Below are 23128 nucleotides of genomic sequence, written 5' to 3' on the forward strand. Positions count from 1 at the left end.
TTGAAGTTGTACAAGACATTGGTAAGGCCACACTTGGAATACTGTGTGCAATTCTGGTCACCCTATTATAGAAAGGATATTATTAAACTAGAAAGAGTGCAGAAAAGATTTACCAGGATGCTACCAGGACTTGATGGATTGAGTTATAAGGAGAGGCTGGATAGACTGGGACTTTTTTCTCTGGAGCGTAGGAGGCTGAGGGGTGACCTTATAGAGGTCTATAAAATAATGAGGGGCACAGATCAGCTAGATAGTCAATATCTTTTCCCAAAGATAGGGGAATCTAAAACTAGAGGGCATAGGTTTAAGGTGAGAGAGGAGAGATACAGAAGTGTCCAGAGGGGAAATTTTTTCACAGAGGGTGGTGAGTGTCTGGAACAAGCTGCCAGAGGTAGTAGTAGAGGCGGGTACAATTTTGTCTTTTAAAAAGCATTTAGGTAGTTACATGGGTACGATGGGTATAGAGGGATATGGGCCAAATGCGGGCAATTGGGATTAGCTTAGGGGTTTTATAAAAAAAGGGCGGCATGGACAAGTTGGGCCGAAGAGCCTGTTTCCATGCTGTAAACCTCTATGACTCTATGAATATATTCAATGGCCCAATTTTCACTTCTCTTTGGAGTAGTGACTTCCAAAGATTAAAGACCCTCAAAGAGAAGAAATCCTTCCTCATCTCTATCTCTATCCCTTATTTTCAAACTGTGTCCCCAATTTGACGGATAGTCCATGTTCCCTCAGAGTGGTTCCTCATTGGCTGCACAGCAATGTGTTAAATACCACCTGAAAGTTAAAGAAGAAAATTCCTACAATGGTGCCAAAATAGAATTAACCACACTGGGCACAAATAGGGGTGAGCAGAAGAAACGTATTGTTAGGTTGAAAGTTTAAACTTTTGAACACCTTGCAAACAAGTTACAGATGGTAAAGTCCAAACATTTTGCAAGATGTTATTTATCTCCAACGGTCAAGAAAACCAAAAGCCTAATTTCAGCAAATTTTCAGCTAGAGGACTAACACTAGTTCAGATTAATATTCATTTGGAAGAGTTGGAAATGGAGATCAGTAATGTAAATTAAGTTGGAAGGTATACTACGTCATGACAGAGGTTCTTTTCTATAATAGAAACATAGAAACTAGAAGCAGGAATAGGCCATTCAGCCTGCTCCGCCATTCATTTTGATCATGGGTGATGATCAAATTCAATCTCCTTACCCCTCTCCTTCCCCATGTCCCTTGATCACTTTAGCTCTACAGCTATATCTAATTTCTTCTTGAAATCAGACAATGTTTTGGCCTCAACTACTTTCTGTGGTAGTGAATTCCACAGACTCACCACTCTCTGGGTGAAGAAATTTCTCCTCACCTCAGTTCTAAAAGATTTATTCCTTATCCTCAAACTATGAACCCTAGTTCGGACTCTCCCACCACTGGGAACATTCTTTCTGAATCTACCCTGTCTAACCCGTTAGAATTTTATAAGTTTTTATGAGATCCCTTCTCACTCTTCTAAACTCCAGTGAATATAATCCTAACCGACTTTATCTCGCCTCATATGACAAACCTGCCATCCCAGGAATCAGCCTGGTAAACCTTTGCGGTACTCCCTCTATAGCAAGGACATCCTTCCTCAGATAAGGCCACCAAAAAGCACACAATACTCCAGAATGCCCGATTGCCACAAAACATCCCTATCCCTATAGTCAAATCCTCTCGCTATGAAGGCCAACATACCATTTGCCTTCTTTACTGCCTGCTGTACCTGTGCGCTTACTTTCAATGACTGATGCTCAAGGGCACCAATGTTTTGCTGAGTATCCACCTCTCTCAATTTACACCCATTCAAGTAATAATCTGTCTTCCTATTATTGCTACCAAAGTGGATAACCTCGAATTTATCCACATTATACTGCATCTGTCATGCATATGCCCACACACTCAGCCTGTCCAAATCATGCTGAAGCATCTCTGCATCCTTCCACCCAACTTTGTACTATCTGCAAATGTGGAGATAATACATTCAGTTCCCTCTTCCAAATCATTAATATATAATGTGAACAGTTGGGGTCCTAACACAGATCCCTGTGGAACCCCATTAGTCACTGACTGCCAATCAGAAAAATACCCATTTATGCCAAATAATGTGGGATATCTGAAGTCATTCTCACTTGCAGCCACCGAACCCAAGATTTCCCACCTTCAGGGGGGTGAGACTCGAGTCAGATCAAGGTTCACGCATGTGTGATTAACAGAGGCAGCTGACCATTTAAATCACCAGCTGCCCCCACTGAAGTGGGGATTTGGAAGAGAGTGCGGGGAATCGGGAGCTTGCAGATTAGAACAGGCACAAGGAGATCTGAACTTGTCAGGTGTTTGGATAGCCAGGGTACCTCTTTTGGATAAGGTCCCAGGACACCTTTGGAAGAGGTAAGACACCTTTTGGGTTTGATGAATGTGAATATGAATTTACACTTTTTACGCACAAAAAAAATTAGACAACTCTTTGGCAGCTTGACGGTTCTAATGGTCAAGAAACTGTCAAAGAGCTGTCAAAGAGCTGTCCAGCTGCCAAACCTGTCAAATCTGTTCAGAAAGTGTCTAATCTGTCAAGGAACAGTTCAAAGATACTAGATGAGTTGGCATGGAGGGAATAAAAGCATAAGGTGGTGGGTTCAGGGTATGGATTGGCATTGGTGTGCACCAGTGACATAAGGGGAATGGGGGTGGGTAGAGAGGCACTAAGTTGGCATAGGGAGGGTCTGTAAAGGTAGGTGGGGGGCATGAGTTAGCATAGATGAGGTTTAGGAAGTGTAAGGAGGGCTGCAAGGATGGTTTTAATTTAATTATAATTGAAGTGTTGAAGCACAGAGGCAGCACGTGTACCCAGCCTACCACCACACCCAGAGGCCTTCACATTTGTTCTGGGGGCGCCCACCATAATTTCTACTTCACCCACATCCTCTGCCCTCTGATGACCAAAAATCCAACCAGTGGGGCAGATATTTTTTAAAAATCAGGTTAGCCAAGCCAGGAAATCTCCCAACTCTGTGGACCCGACCCGGGGAGAAAAATCTGGGGCCCCCTTTCTAATTCATAGGCATTGGCCACAGACAAAATACAGAGAATGAGACATCCAATGATGTCCATTAATTTTCCTTCACTTATTCCTGTGAAACGCTGAGCATTTATCCCAGTACTGACTTCTAATGAAATGGGTATGACAAAAACTTGGCTGTGAGATTCCAGTCATAAGCCTGCAGTTTATCACTCTGAGCAATAATGCTTTGAAGGACCAAAGTAATGTGCCACTCCACTGCACAATATAATCTATCTAAATAACTCAAAGACTTGTGTTTGGTGTGCAATCATTGTAGCAGCATTGCACTGCCTTAGTTGAAAAATGACCACTAAGCCACAAAAGGCAAACACTGCCAACTCTTGAGAATTATTCATCACACTTAGTGTCACAGTGCATTGCACTTGAAAAGTATTCCTCAGATCTCAGACTAATCTCGATTAATTCAAGTAAACAAATTAGTTTTACACTAATTACGATATCCCCAGCATCGAGGCACTGGTAACTCTCAACAAGCTGAGATGGGTGGGCCACATTGTCCACATGCCCAACACAGGACTCCCGAAACTCTACTCTGAACTTCACAATGGCAAGCACTCATTAGGAGGGCAGAAGAAATGCTACAAAAACACTTTGAAAGCCTCCCTAAATAAGTGCAACATCCCGACTGACACGTGGGAATTGCTTGCCCTAGAACGCACAAATTGGAGAAGAAATATTTACAAAGGTGCCAACTACCATGAGCATCAGTGGAGCATTTGGAGAACAGCGTAAACAGCAGAAAGAAAGCATAGAATCCAGAGAGTCCCATCCACCCGCCTCATCAAGCACCACCTGCCCCACCTGTGGCAGAGTCTGCGGCTCCAGGATTGGACTATTCAGCCGCCGCAGAACCCACCCTCCCAGAGTGGAAGCAAGTCATCCTCGACCCTGAGAGATTGCCAAAGAAGGACTTCCAAAGAGGACATCTCCCACCACACACTGTTCACGAGAATCAAGCGGATGGTTTAAAGACAGGAAAATGCAAACAAGGTACAGATCAGCTATGAATGGTAGAACAGGCTCAAGATGCTGAATAGATTATTTCTGTTTCTATGTTCCTAAGTTGCAAAACTAAATGAGCAATGAGCAACTCATGAAGAAGCACATAAAATGAGTCACTGAAGTCACTGAAAAATTCTTATCCAGGATGCTTCCACAAGCTATCTTGCTTTCTTACTAATCTTGACATATATGCCTAAAAATAATAACACACCAAAAAAAAAAATCACAATTACCAGCTAGGCTGGTTCCAACAATTTGCATTCCCTAAAACATAACATACCCACCAGATATCCTAGTCTGCTATTACATCCTTCCCCCAACACCACCTCCTTCACCCCCATATTCTACCATGTCAACCCAACCAGCATATTCCTCAGGTTTAGTACCCCCACTGAATGACTCAGATATAAAGTGCACACACAGGACTCATTCTCCTCATAACAGGTTATAATTATCAACAGATACTTTCGACCAACACATGTTCAAACGGTACATTTTATTTCCCACCCACTGGAAAATTAAACGCTTTTTGGTAATCAGAGATGATGATCTCCTGCCAAAGGAAATTAAAATAGACAAGACTCTGTTAGCTCGCCACCAATTGACACTGGAAGCTTCCCAGAGACTTCAGGGGGAAGTGTCAATCCCAGGACTGCCAGTCTGTTCTCATTGCTTTCTATATTCCTTTTAGTCCACACTGCCAAAGGCTGAATCAAAATACCAGCTTGGTCTCTGCAAGGGACACAAATTTGCACTTGTATTCATGCTCCAAGAACAACAACACCTGGTTTATGGTTCGGGAGGCCATTTTTGGCTTGTTCCTTTCCAGTGACTCACTAACCACTTCTATCACACTCCCATCCTGTACTTTTTATTTTGCTCTTTCAGCACTCCTTGTTCTATCTCCAGCTTGCTCCTATGCCAAACGTATGTTGAGCCAGAGTGGCGCTCTGACTTGAACCTGTATTGTTAAGGACCTAGAGACTAGGGCTCAGGCAGTTGAAGGCACAGCCACTAACAGCAAAGTGAGTGAAGTCAGAAATACATAAGAGCCCACAATTGGATGAGTACAGAAATCTCTGAGCACTGAAGGTCAAGTGGTGTTTACAGACATACAGAGGGGCCCATGTGATCTGGTTGCCTTGGGGACAATGGGCCAAGGTCATGCCCTTTTTAAAGTTGGTTAATAACTGGACACAAGGTGAGAAGCAGCTGGTCTTGCTATGTGTGGACACACAGCCTTTCAGAGGTGGAAGGACAAAAAGGTTTCAACAGGTCCTGCTATGTCAGGCAGAATGAAAGGATTGCTTTTGGGTTAACCACAAAGTGGAGGACTAATGAGGACAGGACCTTTTTTGAAGAAACAAAGACTGGAATTTTCTGGCCCTGCCTGCTGCCAGGATCTTCCAGTCCTGCCAAAAGTCAATGGACGTTTGGCTGGTCCCGCAATGGCAGGGCCAGGAAATCCCAGCCAAGGACTGTGGAAAATTAAAAACCAAGGAATCAGCAAAGGGCACCTCACCACAGGAACTCCATTGATTATAAATTTGGAGTGAAGAGGAGTTTGTTTGAAGAAGATTCATCCTGGTGTAACAGGGAGAAGTGAACCTGTTGGATAGCTGGGAGAAATTTCTGACTTTAACTTCAAGGTTACATATCTTTTGAGAGTGTACTGCAAACATGTTGTGGAGTTTTTGATTGTGTTAAAATGTTGCTGGAGAATACCTTTTCTGCAATATAGTGTATTTGTTGCATAATAAGTAAAGTTTAGTCGTACTGATTTTAATTTTTTGCAGAAAATGACCAATTCCTTTCCATTGGTCATTGGGAAATGTGTATTTCTTTTCAAAAGGTTTTTGGTCTCTATGAGAATCATGACAATAAAATATTTATATTCATGTGAATTTGAAGTCACAATATTCATAGATCAGAAGTGCTGGGCATGTGAATCAATTGTGAAATCATGGCTCTGGTATAACTTTAATTTTAAGCAATGCATATGATTTATATCTTCCTTTTTTAACAGATACAAGATCTAAACTCTGCAGAAGATAGTTTCAGGGGACATAAAGTGAAATATTTTGAGAGGGTACTTATGAAAGTTTGTTTCTACTAGTTGACATATTGGTAACACTGGGACAAAGGTTGAGGATTACAGTATCACTGCAATCATGAAATTTCTTTATTTTTTTAATATAAATCCAATCACACTCCTTCCCAAAAGAATGTGGGATAGATCACTTAATAAAACACTGATATTGGTCTACAGTTTGCCCTACCACTATATGTTCAGATTTGCTGCAGGTCTTGTTTCACTCTTTCCCCTACCAATAGTGAGCACTGTCTCTACAAACGAAGCACTGGGGCCTTTTTGTAGTGGTCACAGTGGTACTCTAGAATAGAACGCAGCAAAGGACCAGGAAAGGCTGCAGTTAAAAATTCTAACATTCAGATTTATTCAAGTACCTTTCTGAAGTTTCTAAAACTGAAGTTTAATTTTATTTGAAACAAACACAAATGTTTTAACACTAATACAAAAGTAAAATACTGCAGATGCCGGAGATCTCAAGTAAAAACAGGAAATACTCAGCAGGTCAGGCAGCATCAGTGGACATTTCAAGTTGAGATGACCTTTCATGATGAAAGACTACTCAGCCAGAAACATTGGGTGGAATTCTCCCAAACTCCCGCCAGTAGGCTAAGAATTCCGCAGGAGGCTCAAAAATTAGTTTTATGCCAGCATGCAATTACAATGAGATCTTCCACTGGTGCCCACCATGGTGGATTGGGAAACCCACTGGAGACCAACGTGAACCTATTTGTGCATCCCATTAACTAGATGCAGATGGAACACTGGTCACTTAGGCCCGATTCTCTGCAGCGCCAGCGGGAAAACACGCCAGTGCGAAACACATTTGGAACAAGGTAGTGTGCAGATATGGAGACTCACCTAAGCAATTTCTGGAACTCCTCCAGAGTTCAGGATGGAGGCTGCCCATTACACTGGAACACCAGATCAATGGGTGTTTTTTAAAAATTCATTCGTGGGACATTGGCATCACTGGCTGGCCAGCATTTATTGCCCATCCCTAGTTGCCCAATGGCAGTTGAGAGTCAACCACATTGATGTGGCTCTGGAGTCACATGTAGGCCAAACCAGGTAAGGAAGACAGATTTCCTTCCCTAAAGGACATTAGGTGGAGGGGAGGTGGGGTGGGGGGGAGGGGGGAGCATCTACAGGTGGACCTCCCAGATTCAGTGTCTTGGAGGGGGTCCATCTTCCAGCCTTGGAATACTTCTGGAGATCCATCTTCATTTCAGGAAATCCACCCTCTTAATTCAATGGTGGGTCAATGATGTTGGGTGCTTTTAAAATATGGCACCCAGATAGGATGGCGGACTATGCACCTGCCCCTATGAAATATGGTGCAAATTACCTGGTTTCAGAATTAATCAGATTGGGACCAGATGATTTGGCGTTTTCCCGCTGGCCTCCACAGTGGGAAATGTTCAACATGTTGCCCACCACAGGATTTAATTCCCAGATGGGAGAATTTCCCATTAGCTCTGTTTTTCTTCCCAGACCTGTTGAGTTTTTCCAGCATGTTTTGTTTTTGTTAAATTAATAATGTTTTTTAAGTTTAATTTTGTGAAATGCCTTTCAGAATCCGAAATGGTCTCTCGCAGTTCCTCTGCTATCATAAGAATCTGAGTAAGCTGCAGAGGTCAGAATGAATGACAGTTTGAGGATGACCTCAGCTGGACAACAGAAGTGAGACACTGGAGGAGGACAGTGTGGTCAACAGTGCAAAAGGTTATAGACAGGTTGAAAAGGACAAAGAGGATGGTTCATCTTTTTTAGAGTCATATGTCATGCGACCTTGATAAGAGCTTCTTTGGTACTGTGGCAGGGACAAAGACCTGATTGGAATGATTCAAATATGGGTTCCTTTTTTTTTAGAACAGTCTAATTTCTCAACTTAACCTGCCATCTTCAAATATTTGTGTACATAAACCCCAGGCGTCTGTGTTTCTCTTGGAAATTGCATTTAGCTTATATTGCCTCTCCTCATTTTTCCCACGAAAATGTAGCTCTTTATACTTCAGTGGCTTAAATTTCATCCCCAAATGTCTGCTCATTTGACCAGTCTATGTCCTCCTGAAGTCTATTAGTATCCTCCTTACAGTTTATTACATTTTCAAGTTTTGCAACATTTGCAAACTTTGAAATTTATGCTGTATTTTATAGTTTTTTTATATATATGTATATAAAAATGTTTTTAAAACTTTTTTATATATACGTATTGATGACTTCCAAGTGCAAGTCATCAATACGTATACATAAAAAAACAGTGGCTCCTGAGGGACACCATAATATGTTATCCTCCAGTCTAGAAAAACAACCGTTTGCTAACACTCTGCTTTCTCGCCATTAACCAATTCTGTATCCACTCTGCCACTGTCGTTTAATCCCCAAGACTTTAATTTTGCTAGCAAGTCTAAAATGTGGTACTTCGTTAATCATCTTTTGAAAATCTATCTACATGACAGCAAGCATATTACCCTCATCAACCCTTTTTGTTACTTCACCAAAGGACTTGAAGTTAGTCAAACATGATTTGCCTTTAACAAATCTGAGATTACTTTCATTTATTAATCAATATTTTTAAAAAGGGAATTAACTTTGTCCTGGATCACTGTCTCGATGTTCCACCACCACTTGAACATTCTGAACATAGAATCGATTTAGCTAGATGATAAATGTGTTTCCTTCACATTCCAAAATAATTTGACTTAAAGTATCAGATACCCTGGCTTGCTTGTTTATGACTTAAACTGTGACTGGGATCTCTTCCCAAAACTAACATGGATTAAAATAACATCCCACATTCCTTTCACTCTTTTTACTAGGAGTCTTGTCCAACTCGATGAAGTACAGAATAAACAACCACAATAAAGCAACATTTATAGTAAAATGGAGACGATCCACATTAAACCATTGATATCCAGTTAATATAGGCTCACACAATTTATATAATGTATGAAAAATCTAAATCAATAAATTACCCTAGCCCATTAATTTTATTTTAAATCATAAAAAAATGATACACATTCAGGAATTTTGCTTCTATGAGATTAGAAATTGCATGAGGCACAATTATCATGCAATCACTTAACATGTTCAAATCACAGTTTCCAATAGCACATGACACTTAACTATAATTTTTGGATTCAGTTCCTCAACATATTTGTACAATGGAATAAACAGTAGTACTAGCACAAAGTATTTGTTGCAGGTAGTTTTTGTCTAAAATGTTAAGAAATTGGTTTGTCAGTTTACAAAACTGTTGCTGTCAGTAAAGCAGCCCATGAAGTTAGCAACCACAGTGCCAAGAAATTAATGATGTCTGCACAGCAATCAAAACATGACCCACAGTCCCTTAGGGTTTGCAAATGAACGTCTAGTAAAGAGCTTTGTATATTATTGATAAAAAGCAAGTTTATTTTTCTTGGTGAAAGTTTTCTTTCTGTTGGCAAACGTAGAAAGTTCAGTTCCTTTCTGTATCTCACAGTTGAAAAGAAGTCTGATAGAGATGCTTCACAGGATATTGAGCATTACTGACTTATTTCAATCTGACATGAACGCACTTATGATTTAAAAGTGCCTTGCTGTTCCTGCCTTCTTTTCCCTCACCAAAAACATATTTTTAAAAAAAATAAGCATTTTGGATCAAGCCCGACGGTATGCCACCTCTACTAAGTCAAAGCTAAACTGTATTGACTCAAATGTTTTCCTTGAAATAAGGCCAACTCAAACCAAATCCTGCAAAGCACTACTTCACAAGTGCCTGAGGGCTGGTTTCGTAATGTTAAGATTTATAAAGCAAGTGGATATAAAGCATTTCACTGGTTTCCAGAGACCAACACTGTGCATAAAATATATTGAAACATCTATCATAAGGCAACCCTGTGACATGGCAATATATAAGGCATGGGCTTGAATCCCTTATCCCCTTCACAGGGAACCTTCTGCCTTAGCTGAGCAACATTGAACAGAAGTGAGTCCCTATAGGTTAGAGGGGAAAGAAAGTAAGTCAAATTAGTGACAAGGTAGCTAGAGACTGCTCTTATGTATGTTACTGGCCTAATTACATAAGCAAATTGGTAGATAGGTCTGGAATAGGTTGTTAGTTTCTCAAAGAAGAAAGGATGTGCTGTTCTGTGGAAGGACATAAAAAAGCATTCAAGAGAGGGTGAGGGAAGAGATTCTACAACATAAGGCAAGATTTGGTTTGGACTTGCCTAAAAGATAACTCGAATGGCAAATGTTATTGTCACACCGCCACAGTTTTCAACCACTAGCCATCTGTTTTGCAGGCAAGAAACAGCCAGCCAGCATAATGCCACCAATGAGTGAATATGATCAACCACAAAACAGATTTAAATCCCCATTCAGCAGCACTTCTTAAAAGCTGAACAATTCTCTCCTTTCCTGTGACAAGATAAACTTTTATTCTAGAAATTTCACAATATCGTCATTTTCTTTTAATCAGAAGCTGAAATTCAAATAAACGGAACTTTAAACGGTGAATTTAATATATTCAAGTCGAACTAACAACATTTTATTCACCATCTCACAAGTTGGGACTTCATGGAAAAAGCCATTAAGCTTCGAAAAGTCAGTGCTTCCTCACATTTCCTTGCTCAACAAATTGCAGGTCTTTGTGGGTAATTTACAGCATTCATTTGGAAGCTATTTTCCCTTACGAAATCTGCCAAACTACCCTGTTAAAGAGCTAAAACAAAATACTGCGAATGACAAAGATCTGAAACATAAATAGGAAATGCTCGAAATACTCAATAGGTGGGCAGTCTCTCTGAAGGGAGGAACAGAATTTGACTGGCCTGTCCAGGTGGCAGGAGCAGAGGCTGGAAGGTGAAATGATGGCGAGCCACATCAGACATAATACACTGCATAGTTTCTCAATGGCAGACAGGAGGTGGGCCCAGATGCAGATTGATAGCCTGTTCCATGGAGGCGGGCAACTGATTTGCAAAGTAAGGACCTGTTAGGGTCCATTAAGTGGGGCCACCAACATTTTTGGCAGAGGGCGGTTCCTCCATAGTCGGTGACCCAAGCTTCATGGAGATGGCCTTCCTGCGGCAACCTGGGGAGGTAGGGGAGTAGGGTGCCTTCAGAGCCAGATGTGCCATGGCCCACAGAACCAGCAGCAGGAAGGCAGGCCAGCCTCTTCAGCTCCAATAATCCCCCTAGAGGACTTTCTCCTCTGATCCACAGGGCTTTCTGCCATCACTACTTTTCTTTCATTTAACATGCTCCTCCGAAGTCTCTCAGTCTCCTTGCTGCCTCAGCAGTGCCCACCTCTCTCAGTGACACTGAGGCCTCAGAGTTGTGAGCCTTAATTTGGCTGCCTCTGTGCCTGTCATCAATCAGGAGGCTGTCTCTAGGAAAATCACCAAGGAGGTCCTGCTGCCAGCAAGTACAGGCTTGGGATTCCTATTTGATCCTGACATCAGGCTCCCGAAAGGCCCAGTAAAATTCAGCCCATTGGTTCAGATCGATGACCTGCAAAAGAATTAGGTTTCTGAAACCTTTGAAATCAAAAATTAAAAATACATTATGACAAACAAAGCTTCACTTACTCATTATGTTACATTTACACAATCTCAAAATTGAATTTACTGACACTGAAGAATGGAGGAGATGGTATACAATGATGTACAAGACAAACATACATATTGTACATACATTCACATATTATACACAAAGATTTATAAATGATGACCATTTTCCCATTGTTTCATTGAGTCTTTTTCACACATCCTGTGAACTAGTCTCCATTTTTGTTTTGCACAGTGTGACAGATCCTCACCCTGTTCAATTATTTATCAGAAGTAATTGTATCTCATGGCAAAAAGGAAATGTTTACATGTGTTGCTGAAAGGGACGCTGCTAACAAGATGTGGTATTGTTCCTGTCCATATCAATCAGCTCAAAGAACAAATGAAAACTTGGCTATGCTTACAAAGAGGAGCTAGAAGTTAAGCCTGCTGGATTATTGGACAGCAATACTGCAAGCTAATTAAAAGAAATGACCAATTAAAAGAAAACTATACTGCAGTTTATAAAAGAAATATGCACAGACACAAGAATTGAAAATTCACTTACCTTTCACAATCAGGTACTGTTGCAGATATGTGTTTAAAAAAAGCATGTACAAGCAATTTTCTATGTAAATGAGCACAGTAGATGGAGAACATATATCTTCAGATCAAACTAAATTGGCGCAGAATCGCTGTACAAATCTGTTTGACCAATAGGAATATGGGAAACAGTCCAACGTATTCATCTATAAAATTCCTCAGTGTTCTATCATTCACATTTAAAAAAATAAACTATTATTCAAGCAAAAATCTGGAACTGCCATCACAGCAATTAGAGTAATACTGAACTTTATAAGTCTTGAAGTTACACTGTGCAAATATTTAAGTAAACGGTTAATACCAAATGTTAAAACAACAAAGGAATTCATCTGTTAACATTCACATCAAAGTTCCTAGGTGATTAATTTTACTCTTATTTTGAATTACAAAGATTGGAAATTGCACGAGTTACATTTTCTAGCTGACAAAACAAAACATGAATCCAATACTTGATTCATTGTATTAGAATGAATACAATACATTCATTGTATGTATTCATGCAATACTTATTATAGACAAATAAAAGAAGCATGCACCTTTTATTCAGCAATACAATGTAGTTTGCTCATGAAACTCAATTTCTGCTCAGTATTTAATGTACACATTGGAGACCTGATACAACATATGAGAATCATTCATCTCAAGTGTGTGTTTTGTTTTTCACTCCTTTCCCCTTCCCTCCGTGGGTTGTAGCAATCCCCTGTTTTGGCAGAATCAGACTCACCATTAGACCGATGGATGCAGGTATGCTGGTTATCGCTCAGAAAGAATCCCTCCTTACATTGGCATTCATAGCTGCCCATTGTATTAACACAGATTTGCTGGCAGCCACCATTATTGTCATCACATTCATTGACATCTGGAAAATTGAAAAAAAGTGATCATTCAGCTTGACAACAGTTTTTGGGATACAAATTAAAATATCTGTCCATGATGGCAGATTCAACATAGGAGTTATGGCAGTGTTTAGCAACAGGGACCTGGGTTCAATTCCAGTCTTGGGTGACTATGTGGAGTTTGCACATTCTCCCCATGTCTGCGTGTTCCCTCCGGGTGCTCCAGCTTCCTCCCACAATCCAAAGATGTACAGGTTAGGTGGATTGGCCATGCTAAATTGCCACTTAGCATCCAGACATGTGTAGGTTAGGTGAATTAGCCATGGTAAATGCTTGGGGTTTCAGGGATAGGGCGGAGGGGCGGGACTAGATGGGATGCTCTTTTGGAGAGTTGGTGCAGACTCAATGGGTCAGGTGGCCTCTTCTGCACTGTAGGGATTCTATGGTACATGATAACAGCATATCAGCGGCTGCAAAGTTGAACTTTATCTGCATGCTAAAATTGCAGTAATAAGAACAATAAAAACATGAAATTAGAAAAGACTAGAAAACCCACTTCTTCCAAGCTATATATTATTGTAAGCTCAAACAAAAATATTTAATTAGCTCATTGCAAATGTCTACCTCCACCCCAAAATCTATTCGGACAAGAATCATCCAGACTAGAAACATTGGCTCTGTTGTCTCTCCACAGATTCTGTCAGACCTGCTGAGATTTTTCAGTATTTTCTGTTTTTGCTTTAGGTTCCAGCATCCACAGTATTTTGCTTTTAACCAGACTGTTTTGTTTAAAAAAAAAGATAGTTGGTACATCATGAGCTAGATTTTATTTTCTGACAGGAGAATTCAAGAGTGCAGGGTGGAAGGATGAAGAAAGGATGAAACAGCAACTTGTTTATATGTAGGACTTTTGCCATAGTAAAACATCCCCCAAAAAAGTGGATCTTCTCTTATCCTGCTTTCTCATTCTGTTCATTGTTGCTTTTTCTGCGAGTCCACCTTACCAGACTGATTTTTGGGATGGCAGAACTGACTAATGAGGCAAAATTGAGTCGGCTAGGATTATATTCGCTCAGAAGTAGTTCAGGAGTTCAGAAGAATGAGGGAGGATCACATAGAAACCCATAATATTCTAACAGGACTAGACAGGGTAGATGCAGGAAAGATGTTCCCGATGGTGGAGGAGTCCAGAACCAGCGGTCACAGTCTAAGGATATGGAGTAAACCTTTTAGGATTGAGATGAGAAATTTCTTCACCCAGAGAGTGATGAATGAATGGCAGAGCAGGCTCGAACAGCCAAATGGCCTATTCCTGCTCCTATTTTCTATGTTTTTCAATGTTACTTAGAGAGGGTAAATTCCTTAAAACCTCAAATTTTGTTTAAGGCTTGTTAAGTTTACACTTTCCACTCTCAGACCAAGTTAAATATCCTTCTAATGTCTTTATTATCCATTTATCTTATGAATGAGGCCAGAAAAGAATGCAACACATCTTCTGAATATTATCAACTCCCCACAATGAAACTCCAATTTTTCCAAAATAGGTGACAACATCACTGTCTCTCACTTAAAAAAACCTAATGGTTCTTGCAGCCTTCTGCATTTCTAAAGTGGATGAAAAGACAATTACCCGCATGGCAGTATGTAGGAAGAAATTGGAGTGCGCTACCAAGTGCTTACCCCCATGATTACATTATCTGCACTTGGAGACCCTTAATTGTCTAGAAATGGAAACAAGTAGGCTTTTGTTTTAAACCAATGGAGATGGAATGAACCATGTACATTCTGTACCTCTCACCTAAAGAAAACACACCAACATCAGAACAACAAAAGATTCTTCGACTCGTCAAGCTTGCCTCCACCACACATCACACAAACCCAACCTAGTCATGGATTTGACCAAATGTATTTAATTTTCTGAGAAAAAGTTCTCCATAAATACTTCCTGGTTCCCTGAAGTAATGAAGCAAAACTTCAGGATAGATATTCGGGTACAAGCCTCCATTATTCAACCCTAATTGGCTGCTTTCCACAGATGCTGTTTTCCTATTTCCAGAAACTCTTGGACTTGGGTGTTCCTTAAAAGGTTTGATCATCTCTGTTTATACTTACCCCTATTAACCTTCAGTCCCATTCATAACCGGATAATTATGCTGCTCCTCTCGATGCTAATTGGTACGCCTATAATTGCTTTCCCTGCCAGTTTCTTTTCTATTCCTGCAACCCTGCAGGGGAAATATTGCAGTAATTTTCTGTTTTTTTTGCGATCTGGTCATTTTTAAAATTGTTTTTTTCTAGCCCAAGTTTAGAGTCCAAGTTAGTGAACCTGTTTACATTCTCAGTGTCAATCCTTCCCAGCCTTGCAAAAAAGAGGTGCTCTGCCTTTTCTTACACACAAAAAAATTGTCCCAAGCTAATTTTCACAACACTGAGCCCCTAATTCTTGATGCTCTGCCTGCACCCTTCCTTGGACCTTTTTGTGTGCGGCATTGTGATTAGCACTGCTCCTTCCCAGTGCCAGGGACCCAGGTTCGATTCGCAGCTTGGGTCACTGTCTGGGTGGAGTTTGCACATTCTCCCCGTGTCTGCGAGGATTTCCTCCGAGTGCGCCGGTTTCCTCCCACAGTCTGAAAGACGTGCTGGTTAGGTACTTTGGCCATGCTAAATTCTCCCTCAGTGTAACCGAACTGGAGTGTGGTGACTAGGGGATTTTCACAGAAATTTCATTGCAGTGTTAACATAAGCCTACTTGCGGCTAATAGATAAACTTCACTTTACTTTAACTTGTTGTAGGTATTGTGCTTGAAGTTACATACAAGATTCCAAACTTGGACTTGCTAGAAATCAGTGTCAAATCAACATAGAAGTTGCATCAGAATGCTGCAAACTAAATAGGAATTTCCAATGAATGATAAATAATACATTAAGGAAAGAAAGACTTGAATTATTTTTGCAGAGTTTTTCACCATCACTGGATATCTCAAAGAGCTTTAATAGCCAATCAAGTACTTTGAAAGTATAGTCACTATTGTAATGTAGGAAAGGTGATGGCTAATTTGCGCACAGCAAGCTCCCACAAACAGTAATACAATAATGACCAGATAATCTGGTTTTGTGATGCTGAGGATAAAATATTGGCCACAATACTGGGGATGATTCCCCTGTTCGAAATTGTGCTTTAAATAGAACCTTAAATGTCTATCTGTAAGATAGACAGCAACTCAAACAGAACATCACTGGGGCATCTGCCTTGTTTTTTTTTGCTCAAGTCTTGGAATAAGAGTTGAAACCAGGTCCTTGAGACTCAAGGCAAGAGTGCAATCAATAGAGCCATGACTGATAGGCAAAAAAAAGAATTTAATAATTTATTTGCTAATTTGAAGTATACTGAAACTAGGAAAAACAGAAAAAAAACTGCTTAAAATAGGATATCTGTGTTTCTTGTGTCAATATACATTATTTACTTTTATTCACATACCGAATTTATGAACTGTTTCAGGGGATAAATGCATCTTACTTGAATTGCTGATGTTTGCACGCATGAAATAAATGTAACACACCATGATTGAAGCAACCCTCAACACAGTTCACTGTTCAGTGGGATGGCACAGAAGCACAGTGGTTAGCATTGCTGCTTCACAGCGCCAGGGACCTGGATTTGATTCCTGGATGGGTAACTGTGTGGAGTTTGCATATTCCCTTTGTGTCTATGTGGGTTTCCTCCGGGTGCTCCGGTTTCCTCCCACATTCTGAAAGACGTGCTGGTTAGGTGCATTGACCTGAACAAGTGCCGGAGTGTGGCGACTCGGGGAATTTCACAGTAACTTCATTGCAGTGTTAGCCTTACTTGTGACAATAATAAATAAACTTTAGACAGTTATTTGTTCATCTTAGTCACATTTACATGTTGTCGCTTCAAGACTAAATGGGCATTTAATTATGATAACAGTACAAACAATGCAAGGGCAATTTCATTAAAACATGCAAATCCAATAGTTTCAGCTGTGAATTAGCATTCCAACATGCAGGGATATAGGGATAAGTGCAATAGGCAAAATAAATAATTTGAATGTTAATATACTTTTCCATTTTTAAATGAGCAAACTGAAATGAATTGTTAATTCAAGTAGCTTTTTCGATAATACATATTTTAAGAACAGTACATTTTGATCACAATACTTGTGGACAAGTGCCTTTCTGCGTTAATTCTTCTTGACAGCATGTGATGCAATTTTGGACAAGTTTGTGTTTATGGAATGGAGGAAAGGATATCATCAAGGAGCGCATTAGAATAGTCAAGATGGGAGATGACAATTACAGACCCAAAAGTTTGAGGAGGCAAGGGAATGAGAAATTAGAGGTGGAAATCTTTGTGATGGTAATGGATTTAAAACTGAGCTCAGAGTGGAACAGAATCCAAGGCTGATTAAACTCTAATTAGTGACCAATCAGGGGAATGGAATATATACTGTAGGAGTGGAGTTTGTTGTGGGAATTGAATACAACAACCTCAGTCTTTGCGATAAACTTAAGAAATTTGTTATTCATCCAAGACAAGTTAGTTAATCAATTGGACAGCACAGAAATGGTGAAGAGAGATGGCCAAAGGGGCTGGTATAGAGATAGACTTAGGTATCTTTGTTATCACCAAGATGTAGCATGTAGAAGTGTAAAAAGAGAAGTCATCATTGTGATGCACAGGCCATGTTCAAATAGCAATGGAACCATGCAAAGCTAGTATCCAAGATGGGCAACAAAGGAAAGGCATTGGAAAAGAGCATGGCATGGTCAAGCATTGAACAATGCTGCAAGTTTGAGTAAGCCAAGGATGGATAACACCCAGGATCCCAGTCACAAAACATTTAACTTGGTGACCTTGACTAGGGCTGAAATGATGCACTGAGGCGATCAGATGCTGGACTGTAAATATTTGAACAGGGACTAATGGGAAAAAATGTCAGACCTTGGAAGTGACAATATGAACAAAGATCTTAGAGAGTAAAGGGATTTTGATCTGATTTATTATTGTCACATATATTAGTATACAGTGAAAAGTATTGTTTCTTGTATGCTATACAGATAAAGCATACCGTTCACAGAGAAGGAAAGGAGAGTGTGCAGAATGTAGTGTTAGTCATAGCTTGGGTGTAGAGAAAGATCAACTTAATGCGAGGTAGGTCCATTCAAAAGTCTGATGGCAGCAGGGAAGAAGCTGTTCTTGAGTCGGTTAGTACACCTCAGACTTTTGTGTCTTTTTCCCGACTGAAGAAGATGGAAGAGAGTATGTCCAGGATGCATGGCTGCATCCAATTATGCTGGCTGCTTTTCTGAGGCAATGGGAAGTGTTAATAGTGTCTATGGATGGGAGGCTGGTTTGAGTGATGGACTGGGCTTCGTTCACGACCCTTAGTAGCTTGTAGGGAAGTCAGGGAGGTGGCAGTAATTATAAGAAATGGAAGGAATGGAAGGGTGAGAGTGTTTTGAAGAAGGATGCAATGCTTGAGGAGATGGAATGAATGACAATGTTAGTTGGTATGATGACCGTAGAGAGGAGTTGGGTGATCCATTGAGTGAGGAGGCGTATGGACAAGATGCACTTGGAGATTGAGGATAACATTCTAGATAGAACCAAGATAAAAGAATGGCATTCTGATACATGTCAAAGCCCCCTGGACACACACTTCATTTCCTTACTTCCAAGTCGAAGTTTAAGAGGCAAACATTGTGTGTTGGCAACTTGCTATTAATATGGCAGCTTGTTTAGTACAGTAATAGATGATGACAGATGTACAGCATCAACTCCACCACAATTTTACATCATTTGGAACAACAGTGGTTTGCCATGTATAAATACTTACATAAAGCCAACTTTTGAGAAGATTCAAAACTATTTATTGTAAAATTGTAGTGGAATTTATCTTTTACATCTGTCAACTTCTGCACTATTACTAAGTATACCCCTACATCAACAAGGAAAGGTCATATATTAGTCCAGTTGGCAACAGTCATTTCTTGCTTCAATCAAAAAAATCTCCTGATAATGTACAGCTTCTGAAAATATCTAGCATAAGGAGTAAAGGAAGTCACCTGGTGCATGTTAAAGAAATTAATCAAAATATTGAAGTAAATCTCATCTAAAAAATAAAAATTACCCCCGAGATTGTATGGCTCTACTGATGATCTGGAGGCCAACAGCAGCCTCATTGTGATGTCCGAATTTCACATCATTCTGCTGAGTCTGGTCCCTGCTGCTCACCCATATAAGCTGGGCAACTGAAAACGGACTGACCTAGCCTGCTAAAGTTGGATGCTTAAATCTTGCTTTTAATTCTCAAAGTTGATTCCAAATGTTTGCAATAGAAACATACACACTTTGCTGCATTTGTTCATAGTTACTAAATTGGCAAACTTCTCCACTGTGTAAAGTCACTGGCAGCAAATAAAGTGCAGGGGATGGTGCTCCTTTGGTAATCCCTCTTTTAGTCTGTGGTTTAGATGAGGAAGACAAGCTTGTGAAAGGACAGCAAATGCAGGCGCAGTAACACCTAAAGCATTAACTCGCATAGTAACTCAGGATCACAATGAGAGCAGGGATGTCCAATATCATGTGGGGAAACTCAGAGGGAGTTTCAATGCATCTGTCTATGTATTTCAATGAAACTACCTCATTATAATTTTACTTCCAACTTTGATGTTAATTACATGGTAGCAGGTGTTCTGAGGACCCATTGGACCCAATCTCGTAGGAATCCATGGACGTTGCAGACACAAATCATTGTTTAGTAGAATCACATATTAGGCAGAATTTGGCAGCTGTTGATTGGGAGAGGCTGTTTGAGGGTAAATCCACATCTGGCATGTGGGAGTCTTTTAAGGAACAGTTGTTAGGGCTGCAGGATAGGCATGTGCCTGTAAAAAAGGATAGGAAGGGGAGGATTCGAGAACCGTGGATAACCAGGGAAATTGAGCGATTGGTCATAAAAAAAAGAGTGGCGTACGTTAGGTCCAGGCAGCTAAAAACGGAGGGAGCTCTGGAGGAACACAAAGAAAGTAGGAAAGAACTCAAACGAGGAATTAGAAGAGCAAAAAGGGGTCACGAAATGTCCTTGGCAGACAGGATTAAGGAGAATCCCAAGGCATGTTATTCATACGTTAGGAGCAAAAGGGTTGTCAGGGAAAAAATCGGACCTCTCAGGGACAAAAGTGGGGAATTATGCTTAGAGCCCAACGAAGTAGGGGAGGTCCTAAATGAATACTTTGCGTCGGTATTCACAAAGGAGAGGGATGTGTTGATTGGGAGTGTCTCGGAGGGGAGTGTTGACCCGTTAGAGAAAATCTCCATTACAAGGGAGGAAATGTTAGGTTTTTTAGGGAATATAAAGACTGACAAATCCCCAGGGCCTGATGGAATCTATCCAAGGCTGTTCAGGGAGACGAGAGTTGAAATCGCTGGGCCTCTGACGCAAATCTTTGTCTCATCACTAGACACAGGTGAGGTCCCAGAGGATTGGAGGATAGCTAATGTGGTCCCGTTATTTAAGAAGGGTAGGAAGGATAACCCGGGAAATTATAGGCCGGTGAGCTTGACGTCCGTGGTCAGGAACTTGTTGGAGAGGATTCTTAGAGATAGGATGTATGCGCATTTAGAAAGGAATAAACTCATTAACGATAGTCAGCATGGTTTTGTGAGAGGGAGGTAATGCCTCACTAACCTGGTGGAGTTTTTTGAAGAAGTGACTAGAATGGTTGACGAGGGAAGGGCCGTGGATGTCGTCTATATGGACTTTAATAAAGCGTTTGACAAAGTCCCTCATGGTAGGTTGGTGCAAAAGGCTGGATCTCATGGGATAAAGGGGGAGGTGGCTAGATGGGTGGAGAACTGGCTTGGTCACAGAAGACAGAGGGTGGTAGTGGAAGGGTCTTTTTCCGGCTGGATGCCTGTGACTAGTGGTGTTCCGCAGGGCTCTCTATTGGGACCTCTGCTGTTTGTGATTCACATAAACAATCTGGAAGAAGGTGTAACTGGGGTGATCAGTAAGTTTGCGGACAACACGAAAATGGCTGGACTTGCAGATAGTGAGGAACATTGTTAGAGGCTACAGAAGGATATAGATAGGCTGGAAATTTGGGCAAAGAAATGGCAGATGGAGTTCAATCCAGATAAATGCGAAGTGATGCATTTTGGTAGAACTAATGTAGGGGGAGCTATACGATAAATGGCAGAACCATAAAGGGTGTAGATATGCAGAGGGACCTGGGTGTGCAAGTCCACAGATCCTTGAAGGTGACGTCTCAGGTGGAGAAGGTAGTGAAGAAGGCATGTGGCATGCTTGCCTTTATAGGACGGGGCATAGAGTATAAAAGTTGGGGTCTGATGTTGCGGTTGTATACAACGTTGGTTCAGCCGCATTTGGAATACTGCGCCCAGTTCTGGTCGCCACACTACCAGAAGTACGTGGAGGCTTTAGAGAGAGTGCAGAGGAGGGTTACCAGGATGTTGCCTGGTATGGAAGGGCTTAGTTATGAGGAGAGATTGGGTAAACTGGGGTTGTTCTCACTGGAAAGACGGAGGATGAGGGGTGACCTAATAGATGTGTATAAAATTATGAAAGGCATAGATAGGGTGAACGGTGGGAAGCTTTTTCCCAGGTCAGTGGTGACGTTCACGAGGGGTCATAGGTTCAAGGTGAGGGGGCGGGGGGGAGGTTTAACACGGATATCAGAAGGACGTATTTTACACAGAGGGTGGTGGGGGCCTGGAATGCGCTGCCGGGCAAGGTGGTGGAGGCGGACACGCTGGGAACGTTTAAGACTTATCTAGATAGCCACATGAATGGAGTGGGAATGGAGGGATACAAAAGAATGGTCTAGTTTGGACCAGGGAGCGGTGCGGGCTTGGAGGGCCGAAGGGCCTGTTCCTGTGCTGTATTGTTCTTTGTTCTATGTTGTTCATAACCTTTACCAATTTGCCTTATTTTCCTGTCCTGCCCATTCTTTTCTGCTGGGTGACAAGTGTTTTTTTTAACTCCTTGATGATGAATTGAAAGACATGACTGATAAGGACCAGTGCAAGGACAAACAAGGAGTAGTTGGTTATTTGCAGGCCTGATTTCTGTCACTGGCATTGTTGGAGATATGCAAAGAGTGACCATTCAGTCTGGTTTTGATATCTGTCTTCTTGTGCAACCCAACTGAACTTTGCATTAATAGACATCCGTGGCATCCTGGGCAGCAATTTTGGCAACCAGCAATGAATTGCCCTGATTGCCTTTATCCATCTTTTCTTTGGAATCCACTGCTGACAATATGTCCTCATCATCTTATTCCTCTTGCAAAGCCAAACCTCGCTGCTGTGCAGTTTATACAATGCAGAACAGCACAAGTATTCTAAAGACACCTTGCTGGTTCATACTGAGATACCCAAGCACTTGATGTGCATATTCAGCATGGACAGCACGGTGGCACAGTGGTTAGCACTGCTGCCTCACAGTGCCAGAGACCTGGGTACAATTCCGGCCTTGGGTCAGTGTGTGTGGAGTTTGTACGTTCTCCCCGTGTCTGCGTGTGTTTCCTCTAGGTGCTCCGGTTTCTTCCCACTGTCCAAAGATGTGCAGGTTAGGTGATTGGCCATTCTAAATTGCCCCTTAATGTCAGGGGAACTACATGGGGTAAATACGTGGGGTTATGGGGATAGGACTTGGTTGGGATAGTTGTCAATGCAGGCACGATGGGCCAAATGGCCTCTTTCTGTACTGTGGGGATTCTTTGATTCTATGCTGACTGTAAAGGTTAATGGTTATGTTAATTAGACAATGATGTTAATGATGATGTAAGCATTACATCAGAGTCAAATGACCAAGAGCCTCCAAGACAGCAAGGCACAGAACTGTGTGTGTCCAGAGATCAATATTGTTACCATGAGGCCTTGGATGCAATTAGTTCTAAATAA

The 23128-nt window shown here is 41.1% G+C and overlaps 1 protein-coding gene across 3 annotated transcripts in view; it reads right to left on the bottom strand.

Moving 5' to 3' along the window:
• scube1 (signal peptide, CUB domain, EGF-like 1) overlaps window positions 1-23128 on the bottom strand; it is a 279156-nt gene that overhangs the window by 193673 nt on the left and 62355 nt on the right. For all 3 annotated transcript variants that reach the window (XM_078220129.1, XM_078220128.1, XM_078220127.1), the window contains exon 4: window positions 13068-13202. In XM_078220129.1, the coding sequence (XP_078076255.1) occupies window positions 13068-13202 (135 nt within the window). The remainder of the gene's footprint in view (window positions 1-13067; window positions 13203-23128) is intronic.

Source organism: Mustelus asterias, chromosome 9 (genome assembly GCF_964213995.1).
Source record: "Mustelus asterias chromosome 9, sMusAst1.hap1.1, whole genome shotgun sequence".
Taxonomy (NCBI): domain Eukaryota; kingdom Metazoa; phylum Chordata; class Chondrichthyes; order Carcharhiniformes; family Triakidae; genus Mustelus; species Mustelus asterias.